The 13,566-nt window shown below is 39.4% G+C and overlaps 1 protein-coding gene across 6 annotated transcripts in view; it reads left to right on the top strand.

The window, feature by feature from the left end:
- Nucleotides 1-13,140, top strand: part of TAFA5 (TAFA chemokine like family member 5) — a 345,729-nt gene extending 332,589 nt beyond the window's left edge. For 3 of the 6 annotated variants that reach the window (XM_081929177.1, XM_081929175.1, XM_081929178.1), the window contains 2 exons: nt 8,599-8,657; nt 11,086-13,140. In XM_081929177.1, the coding sequence (XP_081785303.1) occupies nt 8,599-8,616 (18 nt within the window). In that variant the 3' untranslated portion in view covers nt 8,617-8,657; nt 11,086-13,140. The remainder of the gene's footprint in view (nt 1-8,598; nt 8,658-11,085) is intronic. The other 3 variants (XM_081929174.1, XM_081929179.1, XM_081929176.1) reach the window with 1 other exon arrangement.
- Nucleotides 13,141-13,566: the final 426 nt, after the last annotated feature.

The raw sequence follows: 13,566 nt of genomic DNA, 5'->3' as shown, positions 1-13,566 counted from the left end.
GCATCCCAGGTTTTGAAGAAAATTGTGTTTATTTCCTTGCAAAAGTTAAATAAAAAGACTTAAGGAATTCCCGTGAAGAAACTCCCACATCCTCTGTATATGAAGGGAAACATCAGTGAAAGAACCTTATTACAAGTATAGTCCTGTTTTTACATGTTCCTTTGAAGTTACTGCGGGATAAACAAATAAAAACAACCTCCTCGGATTTTTTTTGCTGCTGAGTTTTCTTTGTCTTGCTTTAATTTTGGGAACCTAGAACAACTTTGCATTCTGACTCATTTTTCTAAGGAGAATTGGACTTAATGGCTAGAAGAGGGAGAGAAATGATTTAGTTTATGTATTAGTATGAATAGTCTCCTGTTCTTTTCTTTGTATTACAGACATAGTAGCTATTGTGAAGTTGTTTCTAAAGCTCAATATGTTCTATAAGGACAGATGACATTGTAACAGTTTGTGATAGCATTGCTTTCTGAAGGTGCTGCTGAATCTGAATACTGTAGCTGAATGTTTCGCTGCAGTCTGGGTTATTTGCCATAAATGCCACTCCCAGCACAGAGAAAAGATGACCTCTGGCAAAGCATTGGGTTTGTTGGAAGATTTCCCCCCACCTTCCCTTTGGAGACAGCCCAGGAAATTCCAGGTGTCAGAATTTTTGGCTCATTGCGCTGCCAGGTTTTAACAAAAGTCCCAAGAGTAGAATGGGCAGAATGTTGCTGTTCAAGAAATTAACAAATTTTGTGTGTGTGTGCACCTTTATGAACTTTTTTAAAAATGTTATAAAAGAGAGAGACTCTTGTTATTATCTGGTTACTATTTGTGTATAAATATTGTGTATGAATACTGGATTGAATGGAGAGAAGAAGGCATGCAGTTGGATTATAAAATATGAAAATTGGCATCGCTGCTGCAATATTGTAGGCATAACCCCATCTCTTGCATTCTCCATCCCATGAAAATCTCCCTCCCTTTTCAGGATATCATAGTGTAGCATAACATCTGCACTGATGCTAATCATAGCTAGTGTTATCCAGGATTGACTTTAATCTGGATTTGCAAGCTAGGAATCAAGTTTATTATCTCGTGAAAGTGTCTCTCAAGATATGATCTCCCCTGTTGATTGTCTTCATTCTGTAAGTCCATGGCAATGAGTAAGATAGTTATTATGACTATAGCCCTGAAATCATGGCATTTATGCACATACCCCTGGTCTATGTGTGAAAATCGTTCGCTTTTTTAAAAAAGAAGAAGGCCAGAACTGTACTAGATAAGAGTATTTAACTTGTAGGAATCAGGTGCTGCTAATACATTGTGTTTTGGACTTTAAGACAGTAATCTAATACATTGTGTTTTGGACTTTAACACAGTAATCTGGTTTGCACTGCATACTTGCCAAACCATTGTTTAGTGTGAACCCACAGGCTCTAGGAGAGAATGTTGCAGCTGTGTGGCTACTCCCTGGCCTTTCCACTGCCACACAGTGCCAAGGCATGACCTGGCTTAGTTTGTTTGTAGTTTGTTGTCTGAACCCAGGATCATGGTTTACCAGACAAACCACAAGCCATAAACCATAAGGTGAACCTTGGTTACAACTAATCCAGAATGCGGAAGCTAGACTGTTGACTTGGAGCGGCTGCCAAGACCACATAACACCGGTCTTGAAACAATTCAAAGTGTTGGTGCCGACCTTTAAAGCCCTAAATGACCTCAGCCCAGTATACCTGAAGGAGTGTCTCCACCTCCATCATTCTACCCAGACACTGAGGTCCAGCACTGAGGGCCTTCTGGCGGTTCCCTCACTGCGAGAAGTGAGGTTACAGGGAACCAGACAGAGGGCCTTTTCGGTAGTGACACCCTTCGGTAGTGTGGAACACCCTCCCATCAGATGTCAAAGAGAACAATGACTACCAGACTTTTAGAAGACATCTGAAGGCAGCCCTGTTTAGGGAAGTTTTTAATGTTTGATGCATTACTGTATTTTAATTTTCTGTTGGAAGCCACCCAGAGTGGCTGGGAAAGCCCAGCCAGATGGGTGGGGTATAAATAATTTATTATTATTAGTAGTAGTAGTAGTAGTAGTAGTAGTAGTAGTAGTCTGGGGAAAGCTAAACCACGAGCTACAGTTAAACGAAACAATGGCTTAGATCAGTACTGCTGCAGAATGAATGAGAAGGAGCAAAGTGACCATTATCTCATATCCAGGAGATAACACGCTTACACCTAGCATGGTCTGTGAACTATTGCACTCAGGCGTAATTACTATTAATAGCTTATAATTATTGTGGTTTTAGCCTTTTATTTGATATTAACAGGAAGTTTTCAGTGCTAAGAATTTGAAGAAACAAAAAAGTATGTGTGCATTTGTTTCTGTAGCCAAAACCTCAGGCATTCCAAGCATGTGTCTTTTCTTGAGGGAAATCTTTGTCACCGTCATGTGTACAGAGAGATCTGGGTGTTCACCTTCCCATGCCATCTGGACTGCAATTATTTCTTCAGACCCTAGCCATTTAATTTGGTAGAGTATTTTATAACTGCTAATACTCGGTGCTTCTATAGTTCCCGAGAGAGTCTCTCTTTGCTCATAGCCTCTAAAAAAGTGTGTGTGTGGGGGGGGAGATTAAGTACCTTGTAGTTTCTCAACAACTTTAAACATTAAATTTATTCTAGTTTTCGTAAGTTTGGTGACAGCTGGAAAAAGAAAAATGAAAAACCTTGTCTGCACTTAGTACTAAGAATAGGATTCCAAAATCTTCAGGTAGCCTTGGTAGCCAGGCGAACATTTGTGTTTGCCAAAATCTCTACCCCTTCAAAGGACAAAGGTTTTGTCTCTGACATATCACACTGTACTTTGAGTCCTAGCACAAATGTGGGGAATGTGGACTTATCTCTCTCCTAGCCCTGTTATACAACCTTTAGAAGTTCTTGAGATGTCTCCAGTTCAAGTATGACTGTCTTCATCCTTGTCGTGCTATTCTGAGACACTCAGAAGGTAGTGAAATGTTTCACTCTCTTTTTAAGCGCAAGTTGTGATTTGCCAAGGAAATTAAGCATGGCTCGGTTTATCTCTGCGGCAGTTTATTTATGTCCGCATTATTTTCTATTTATGCTACCTTATTTCACTTTTACGCTGTTAAACTTTGTTTCGGAATGGCCTGATGGCTAGAAATCTCACTGCGCTCTGATTGATTTCAAAACCTGGTACAATATCAAGTGAAGCCCAATCCTTCTCTAGGCTCCAGAAAATGGGACTCTCTCAAGTTGAAATGTTGTCGGGAGAGTAAACACTGTACTCACAAACACAACTGTGAACCCCTGACCAAGAAGCAGAGCTTTGCTTTTAGAAAGCAAAGTTCTGAAGCGGAGGACAAGTTTAATGCTAATGGGTTCTTGTTGAACTGCTGCATGTGATTATCAGTTCAGAAATGGCACAATGATAAATAGCAGATCGTGTATCTCACTGGATTTGACTAATGACATTGCCACTGCAGTACCCTGGCTTCTCTCTTCACATCAGGCTTGTTTGCTTTTCCAGTTCATTACATTTCTTCTGTGTAGCAGTTTTATGACCCCCTAAGGTCAGTGTGATACCTGTTATTAGAAGGAGTAAAGAAGAGAATGCAAACTATAGTGTTAATTTAAGCTGGAAGTCCATTTTGATTTCAGTATTTACTAATGCTGAGATTAACTATTTGGGAGCAGGGAATATACAGTGATTGCCAAGTTGTTCATTCATGGGACTCTGCTACATTAGTCAAAAGACAGTGTTATAAATGCGTTATAACACTGTGACATCAGATGGCGCTGTAGAGCTGAAATTGCAACTGTCAGCTTTCAGTTGTCAGCTTTACAACTTTTTTTGCAAATCGTTTTCAGAGCGCTCTTTATAGCTGTGTAGATCTAGCCTTGGTTCATACACTATTAGTAGTCGAACAACTTGAAGCAGATTTAACTTTACTGCGGAGTATAGGCACACATCCAGTCAAAATATCTTTGCCCAGACAACTATGTTTACTACAAAGAATACAAATAATAATAATAATAATAATAATAATAATAATAATAATAATAATAAAATAAATAAATTTTTATTTATATCCTGCCCTCCCCAGACGAAGCTGGGCACAGAGCAGCTAACAACACTAAAATGATACAACATTCTAAAATCATTTCATTATAAAATAAGTTCAAATCAGATTAATGGCAACCATTGGGCTAGAGTTCTGTGCGGATTGCCAAAGGAGGGGGTCAGGCTGTGCCCTGGCCAAAGGCCTGGTGGAACAGCTCTGCCTTGCAGGCCCTGCGGAAAGATGTCAAGTCCCAGAGGGCCCTAGTCTCTTGTGACAGAGTGTTCCACCAGATCAGGGCCACAGCCAAAAAAGCTATGACTCTGGTTGAGGCCAGCCTAACCTCAAGATGTTTTTCTTTGAAGACTGTAAGGTCCTCCGTGGGACATACCAGGAGGTCCCGTAGGTGCGAGGAAGTAAATTGGACTTAGAGAGTGAAAGAACCCTGCTGGGAGAGGACCTGAGATCCAGTGGCGACAAATGAGGAGAGCAAGAAGCCATGCTGTGAGGTGGTAGTGAAATTTCCATAGGCAACTTGGTTTTGCATTAGTTCCATTATATAAGAAAGGGTAGAGGCATTTTATATTTGTCATAATTGTTTAGAACATTTCTGAGCTGTTCCTTGCGAGATTCCTCATAAGAAATCAAAGTTCAGCGTGTGTGTGTATGTGTGTGTGTCTAGTCCTGCCCTTAGTCCCTCTGTGCTGAAATCTAAACAGAGCAGAATTATTTTTTGTTTGTCCAGCACTCCCTTTTGAGATTAACATTCCTGTCAGTAATTGTTTTGCAGTACTTGATTCAAATGCTACAGTGTTGGCAGTGGCCTCAAATCAAATTGCTATTCGCTTACCTGTGGCATCAAAACCTACATTCAAACCAGATTGTTCTGGTTGTTGATGGGATCAGCTGTAGATGAGTGAAGACTGAATTTTGCATATTGTTTCAAAAATAACTAGTAATACCTTTTCAAGTAAAGCAGGATTGTGGGGTGGGGATTTGAAAAAGTAAAGAAGAGGATGGAGAATGAGTGTGGTGATCACACGGGGTCCCCGGACGTTTCACCGTCTATTGATCCCTGTGCCACCACTTCATTTCTTGCTGCCACCACCCAGGCCCTACCTGGTAAAATACTGAGTCCAGTCAGGGTTATATTGGAACATCAACTTCTGTTTATTTATTGCAGTTTAACAAGCGTGTAGTTTCATAAACGGTATCGGTCAATTATAATCATGGGGTGCCTATCCAGACCTATAACTTCCACTACCTGCTCTCACTCACTAAAACCACCTCTCAGATGTTTACTTGTCTTCCTAGCTCCTAACTGTTCCTGACTCAGCTTATTTCACTACACTAACTCAACATATCCACAAACTCTATCCCAATTCACTCCCACTCCAACCATCCACCCAACTCCCAACGAACTCCTCCCTTCACCCCTTCCATTGCTGGTTTTATAGTCCCTCTGACTCCACCCCCTGGGTTCTGATTGGGTAACCTGTTTAACTATTTCACCTCCAGCACTCTCATATGTTAACATCACAATGGCTGTAGAGCTTCACATGAGGTTTGAAATAAATCAGCTTTTCATTTGATGCAGGCCCTCTAGTCCTTTAAGGCTGCAATCCTAAACATAGGTAAAGGTAAAGGGACCCCTGACCGTTAAGTCCAGTCACGAACGACTCTGGGGTTGTGGCGCTCATCTCGCTTTACTGGCGGAGGAAGCCAGTGTTTGTCCACAGACAGCTTCCGGGTCATGTGGCCAGCATGACTAAGCCACTTCTGGTGAACCAGAGCAGCTCACGGAAACGCCGTTTACCTTCCCGCCTATTTATCTACTTATTTATCTACTTGCACTTTGACGTGCTTTCGAACTGCTAGGTTGGCAGGAGCAAGGACCGAACAACAGGAGCTCACCCATTGCAACCTTCTGATCGGAAAGCTCTAGGCTCTGTGGTTTAGACCACAGCGCCACCCGCTTCCCTTACTTACTTACTTACTTACTAGCTAAAAAGTGTCACTGAACTCAGTGTAACTTACTTCTAAGTAAGCATAATGAGATTGTGTTGCACATGATTCTAATTATTCCCCATTTAAATGGTCTCTTTTCTTTATTTAATTCCCATAAAGAGAATAATAGGCTGATTCTTTTTTAGAAGTCAGTCATTTGAATGATTAGTTCAGAATTTATAGAGCTGCAATTGAGAAACTATTTCTTTTTTTTAAAAATCTTTTTGTAAGTAAGAAATAATAAACCTTAGTTGCACTACTCTTGTATATAGCAGACCAATGTACTGCAGATAGCAACATCCAACAAAGCATAAAGGATACTAGAAAAAAATTGCAACACTGTGTTTTGTTGTTGAGCAGAAACGCCAGATGTACTAAGAATAAAGTTTTAAAAAATGAGAACACACAATAAAAATGCTAAAATGGACAAACAACACAAAATTATTACTGTATAGTAAAATTGCAAGACTGCCATCGTGCTACAATTTCAATAGTTGCCAATAGGTGGCGATGGCAAATCCAGCATGACAACAGCCATACAACAGGCAGGTGAGCATGCTGGCAGCAAGTGGCTGAGGTGAGCTGTATAGATGAGAGAAGAGGGAAGGAGCTTTGTGCAAAGAGAGGGGGAAGTGGTTGGCCAGGTGTTGCTAGGTGGGGTTGGCGAGAACAGCAAATGGGATGTCAGCCCCCTAGTACATTACCAAAATAGCAGGGGGGCCTGGTAGGAGTTTTTTCCAATTGGCAAATTGGCACCGGCCTCTTGGTTTTTTTCCCACCTACCTCGTAGCAATCGTCACAACTTTCTCGGTATTTGGCGGTTAGGCATTGGAATTTGTTGTTGGTGTATGGAAGGGCAAGGTATGGCCATCGCCTACCCCTTCACTTATGGGTATTCCGTTAAAGGAATCCGGCGATCGTGGATCCTGTCTGATACCCTGTGGGGCGGGGGGCCACGGCACGACCCCCGGTGACGTCAGGGGAGAGCTTATAATTGTATTTGCATCAACAGGCTCCCCCTACTGGTGGTTAACCCCTCATTCAGACTCACCCCTCTCCGAGTGGGTGGAGTCAAATTTGCTGTGGTCCAATGCTTAAGCCAATACCTTCTCACATGCTGTAATCAATAAAGTTGTGGCCTTTTCTTGCCCATTAACCTAATATACTGTGTCCACGTGTCTTCATTCCCCAAGCGGGGATCGGGTCCTCGAATCACAATGTAAGATTCTATGGAATATATATTTAACCGTTCAAACAGTGACTATAACTGAGAATATTAGTGTGAACTCCCTATATACAAATATTCTGTACAGGCACCATACAATAGAGAATACCCTGTAAAAGAGACACCTTAGAACCACCTACACATGTTCTAGCAACCCTGTGGAAATTGCTTCAATTAAATACTTTGATTTTAATAAAAATGTTCCTAGCAGGTTTCAGAAATAGCTATGAGATCCCCCGGTGGCTTCAAAATCACCAATTGGTATGCAGCTGGTTTTGAAAACAAATTCGTTCTTTTGAAAACCCTATTTTTGTATTGCGGAAATACATTACTGTTTGTGTAATACAAAGTGGGACTTCGTCAAAATTGCATTCTTCATTTCTTTGGGCTATTATAATCTGAAACAAAATGCAGTACAACACAAGTTTAATTTGAAAGGTTTTAATCAAGAGAGAGAGAAGTGTTATTTAGCAAGCATTTAAGAAAATCTATAGATAAACAAGGATCTCGCTTTGCTGTTGACTTGCCCTCAGTATTTGAGAAATGCTTTATCATATGGGCATGTTTGTGTGCATCAGAACTTGCATTAATATTTCTGCTTTTTGGCTCTGTTTTAAAAGGTGGGGAGGGGCATGGTAACTTGTTTAGCAGGGGTTAGTTATTGCATGACTTGCTATAATAGCAAGTTTTAATATTTTCAAAAAACAATTATCCAATGAACATGTGTACCTTATTTTTTGAAAGTGCCAACATACCTTTAAACAAATGCTAGAACATGTGGTAAAATATTTATTTTTTGAGATTCTTTTTAACCATTAAAGAGAAATGAAAACCTGCAATTTTGGCCTACAAAGCCACCCCAAAATTGGTTCAAATACATACCTGATATAATACATGGGCCAAGGATGTGGAGCGCTTGTGTGTGTGTTTGCAGTTGCTGTTCAGTTTCCTATTGTGTGGTATGTGAAGGGTGTCTGAGTGAAAGATCCTAACTACCAAACCAAATCCATTGCTTGGAAATAAGTTTACTGAATTGCATCGGGTCTTTCTTCCATTCAGGATCATGGTGTAAATACTGCAGTTCAGCAAATAACCAATTTGCTGCTGAAAAATACATGGTTAGTTTTAGGGAAAGTTGCTGTTGATGTTTTCGTGGGATATCTAGCTTCACTGCAGATAGTGGTGTAGCCATCATTCCTCTCTTTACATGGGTCCCTCAGAGGTTTTATTGTCTAATGTTTGGGATGTAAAGCTCAGCACCTGGGGAATTTGATATTTCCTGAGGGATGCTGTTGGCTTTTGAAGGTATCTGGTGCTGACTGACTGCTGACAGAAGGGAATCCATCCGAGGAACAGGGAAGGAGGTAATTATTGGCGCGTGCGCGCGCACACACACACACACACACCATGCCTCCTAGAGCATCCTGCAGCTCCATCTCAAAGCAGTCCCTCAATTCTCCAAACCAGACTTAGAGTTGTGGGGGATCACCAAAATAATAATAATAATAATAATAATAATAATAATAATAATAATAATTGTTAAGTTGTGGGTGAACATATCAGACGATTCTTCAAACAGCTCTTGTTTATTCAGAGGCCAGAACAGAACTGAGCTGAAGGGCTCAGTCAGCCTGCTTATATAGAGCTCCAGTACAACGTTACTGTAGCAACTTTCTAAAACTATCCAATCACTGAACGTCACTTTCGATCCTTCATTTGCATAACTATCTACAGTATCCCCCTGCTGGCCCAGGGTGAGAACTTCAGTACATAATAATAATAATAAATGCTAATTGAATGCTGTAATTGCTCAAGAAGACAGCTATTAGCCTGGTCAGAAAGAGGAAAGAGAGAGTCACAATAAATGGATCGTTTCAGCAGTTGTTAAACACGAAGCCACCAGTGTCATGTGAGAAGAATATAGTGGTAGCAGATTATTTATTTCAGTGGGTTTGTAATCTTAACAAAATACATACATACATACATACATACACACACACATACATACATACTTAAATTTATTTGCCTCTCCACAGTTCAAACACTGCTCAAAGCAGCTGACAGCATAAAAAGAATACATAACTACAACATAACAAAAGTGGACACAGACAGTAAATTAATCATTAAAAAAGTACAAAACCATGCTGGACAATTTCCACATGAATCACAACAAAATCTAAAATAAAGATACAAAAAAGAAACAGCAACACCTGTCCCTCCTAAACAATACCCCACTCTGCATAGAAAGATCTTACCCATCTGGCATGGGCACCATAAAATATTTAGACAATTCTTCAGGAATAAGTTCTTTGTTTTCTAAAAAGGGGAAATGGGTGAACCTTCTGGAAACTCAAGGCAAAAACTATTGACGTTGGCGATTCCTTTGCAGTATTAGTTTGCTGTACAAGCAGAGACAATACAAAAATACAGATTTTTATGCACCTGTTAGTGCAGATACTAATTTTTCCATATGAACAATGATCTTGCGATCCCAGCAGCTTAAGGTTTCTAAATCTAGCAACCCTTTGATTGTAAGCTACAGGATTTGTGTAGTGTTGCTGTAATGTTATACTGATTCAAAAGATCAAGTGAGAGAAGCCAAAATAGAAAGGCTGGGGAAGGGACAGGTACAAATGATGTTTTCTTGCTAAATGTATATACGTCAACCAGGAAAATATCACAATAACCAACCCGGTTTTTTGCCTTCAGCCTGTCTGAGGTCATGTGGGTTGGAGTCTGACCACTAGTCCGAAAAGGAAAGGCTGTTTGCAAGAGTTCTGGGGTGTGTTTTCCTGGAAAAGGTGAGAGGATAAAAGCAGAACTCTCAAATAAACCTTGTGCCCTATGTGAGACTTTATACACAGACCTTTTGTTTAACTGCTGGAGGCAGATGTTCTTTTCATTTACCTCTCAAATTGGTAGGTTAAAAAACATATAAATTTCATGCTCTGCTTGAATGAAGTGAAAGTAATTCTGTTGTTCTCTGTTTTGCTTGCTAGTGTTTGCTGGTTAATATTTTCTTGACCGTCAATAGTAAACATTCTAAATATTGAGGAAACGTGATAATACCAAAGGAATTATTGCTTTACTGTTTAGAATTCGGGTTTGCATGACACAGCTGTAATCTACCGTTATGCTGAGGTAGATTCTATAAACTGAAGGGAATGCTTTTTTTAAAAAAAGCAAGCCTTGCTTCATTAGTGTTCCAGTAATCAGTTTTTTTAATTTTCTAATATCTATATGTTTTTTTGGTTATACCTTGTGTATATGCATTTTAAAATGTTTCCTGTCAGCTTCCCTACAATCTTTTATCTGTTTTTAATAAAATAGGTTATATTTTGCCTTTATTTTACAGTAATTTCTATTGGTTTTTTTTTATTTATTAGCTTCCTCCTTTTAAAAAATCGATATCTAATTATATTGATCGTAAATACCTGTTTAGTGATGGTATCACTAGAGGGCAGTATTGATTAAATTAGTCTACTGAATAATCAGAACATGACCTTGCATCTTAAACAGAAAACACCTGTTATAAATCATATTTATTCACTGTTCTGTACTATACTGTGTCCAAATGAGGCTGCATTTCAGAGTATTGTGTGTACAATATGTTAAGAGCTTCCATTCTTTTTTCTGAAAATGTTTATTGAACTTTCTTTACCCAGTTAAGGCCAAGACAAATATTTTATATTTTTGGAGGTGATGGCAGTGGATAGCCGGCGCTAGTCTAAAACGTCTGTTGATCAAGTTTGCGGTTAAGATATGTACTCATTTGTTCTTATTGACTTGCAGGTCTCCTGACAAATGCATCAACAGAGAAGCCTTGTAGGAGTTTTTAAGCTCTGCGTGGGCTACATTCCCTAGTCAAGTTTCACGGCTGTGGATCATCCATTATATGTCATCAACTCAACTGTCTGTTTCTCTGTATTTCATCAAAGACAGCATAATTCTACGTTATGAGCTAAAGTCTGTTCTACCATACTAAAGAGCACTGGACTAAGGAAGAGAGAGAGAAAAATGCTTGGGCATTAGCAATACGAAAACAAAACAAAACACCAGTTCACAGTTAACGTCTCATCTGCGTTTTGCGCCACTGCTGAACTTGATCTGTGGTCATGTTTCAACGGGACGAGTCAACTACACTGGAGAGTATTCATCCCAATCAGCCTTAGAGAAGACTGTTTTGTCTACGGGAGGACACTAAGGTGCAGAAGGCAATTTCTTCTTGTGCCCTAGACTGCCTAATTGCTTTTATTTTCTTATGTTTCAGTATATACAATAGACCAAAGAGCAAAATCTATTTTAAAGTGGACACGATGTTACTGTTAACAAGGTTATTTGGGTTCAGTAGTATGGGGAACACCTTGCACGGATTCAACTCGCCCAGTGCTGCAATATTGCCGTCCAGCCAAAGTCCTTGTGGAACACTGCAGAAAAGGCTGGAACTGCTCTTGGGGAAAGGTACATGGAAAAACACGAGGGAACAAGGAGGGGAAACGGCCGTTCTTCAACAAGAAAACAGAACTTTGATCAAAAACAACACAAACTGTCTACGCACCACCTTTACTCCTCTGTGCTTAGATTGACTTCTCGTACTAAAAATCATTTTGAGTTTAACCAGTTCAACATGCCTCTTCTATGGTTCCATTTTTTGATCGTTAAAAGTTGGATAATACAGTATTTGCAAAGAGCATGTTTGGTCATCTGTGGCCTATGTCTCATCTGATACACCATTTAGCACCAGAAAGCAAAATCCAAGGGGTGGGGTGGGGGGGAAGTAACACTTGTTTGAAAGAGATCATTAAATGTATTTTGAAAAGCCTAAAGTTATATATTTAACAGTTTTTATATGTTGTATATTTGTAGAAAATCCTATTTAACAATTAACGTGGTAACTCTGACAGTCATGACAAAAAAGAAAAAATATGGATCAGAGTTGAGTTGTTGTTTTATTACTTCAGTTGTCTCTGAAGTGACTGGTGTAGTTTGCTTTCTTCCATTGGGACATTCTGGATGTAAAGCATGACCAGAGAGGACTCTGTAGAAAAAGCAAAGAATAATGTTGTTTATATTACATAAATGCATTCAACCATTGCACTGTTAGAAGGCTTTCTCTCTCTTTCTTCCCCCCTTTCATTTTCTCCCTTTTTTTCTTTGAGGGGGTGGTCTTTTGTATACCAGTCAAAAACAGTGTAAAATATTTTAATCATTTACTTCCCATACTGAGTTTTCTTTTTTCTCTCTCTTCTCTCCCACTCCTTTCCAATTTGGTATAAGGGTCAGCTTGCTCCTTGACAAGATATAGGTGGTCTGTTTGTTTTATCTCATACTTTAGGAAGTCCCCTTGTCCAATATTATATAGGGCAGTGAAGAGTGCTATTTAAGAAACGAGAGAAGGAAAGAAGATAGAGTCTAGACCAATAACCTCCAAACATGGTACCTTTTTGTCTACTACAAGTATTGCTCACAGTGATATGACGAGGTCAACAAATGAGCTTTCCTCCTTCCCCCCAAATATTTGCCGATATTAAACTCCCCCCCCAGTGTCCACTGTAGTATACTACCTAAATACTCCAATTAACTTTTAGTGTTATGCTAGTTCTATGCTACTAAAGAAAAAAAATATATAGGGATTGTTCAAGCAACCATAGATGAGAGGTATGAAAAAGAAGTTCGTTTATTTAAGACCTCTTCCAATTTTCAGGATTATTTTAATGCACAGGTTGAAGAAACCATGAATTGTAGGTGATAGTGTCTATGAATAAAACATGTACATGGACGGTCTTATTTCATCCTAAGGGTTTTGATCAGTGTCCAAGTAGCAATTAAAGCCCAGCCACTTGAAAAGCATTATGAACTGACTGCACTATAAATGACCAATGTCTGATTCAAAGTGTCATGCAATAAATGATCGCAGATACTTCACCTGTATTACAAAACTGGAGAGCCAGATCCCCTACTCTGCTGATTTTCTCTTCTGTTATGGTTTCATTTTTATTTTTCAAGGGAGTGTAGCAGCCTTATTTAGTAAATACTGAACAAAAAATTAAAATGTTTCAACATTTTTGTTGCTTTACAGTATTCAGTTTTGTGTTGGTTCAGCTAAATTATGAAAAAAAAATAAAGAAAACCCTTTTATAAGTGAGACTTTTGTTCACTGCTTATGACATGGGACAACTTTCTCAGGAGGGAGGGAGGGAGTGGGTATGTGAGGCGAACGAATCATTATTTTATATGGAAAATAGTAGTTGGGTCAGGACCATTTCTGGACCG

Source organism: Podarcis melisellensis, assembly GCF_964234715.1.
Source record: "Podarcis melisellensis genome assembly, chromosome: 10".
Classification (NCBI taxonomy): domain Eukaryota; kingdom Metazoa; phylum Chordata; class Lepidosauria; order Squamata; family Lacertidae; genus Podarcis; species Podarcis melisellensis.
This window is presented reverse-complemented; position numbering and strand designations above follow the sequence as displayed.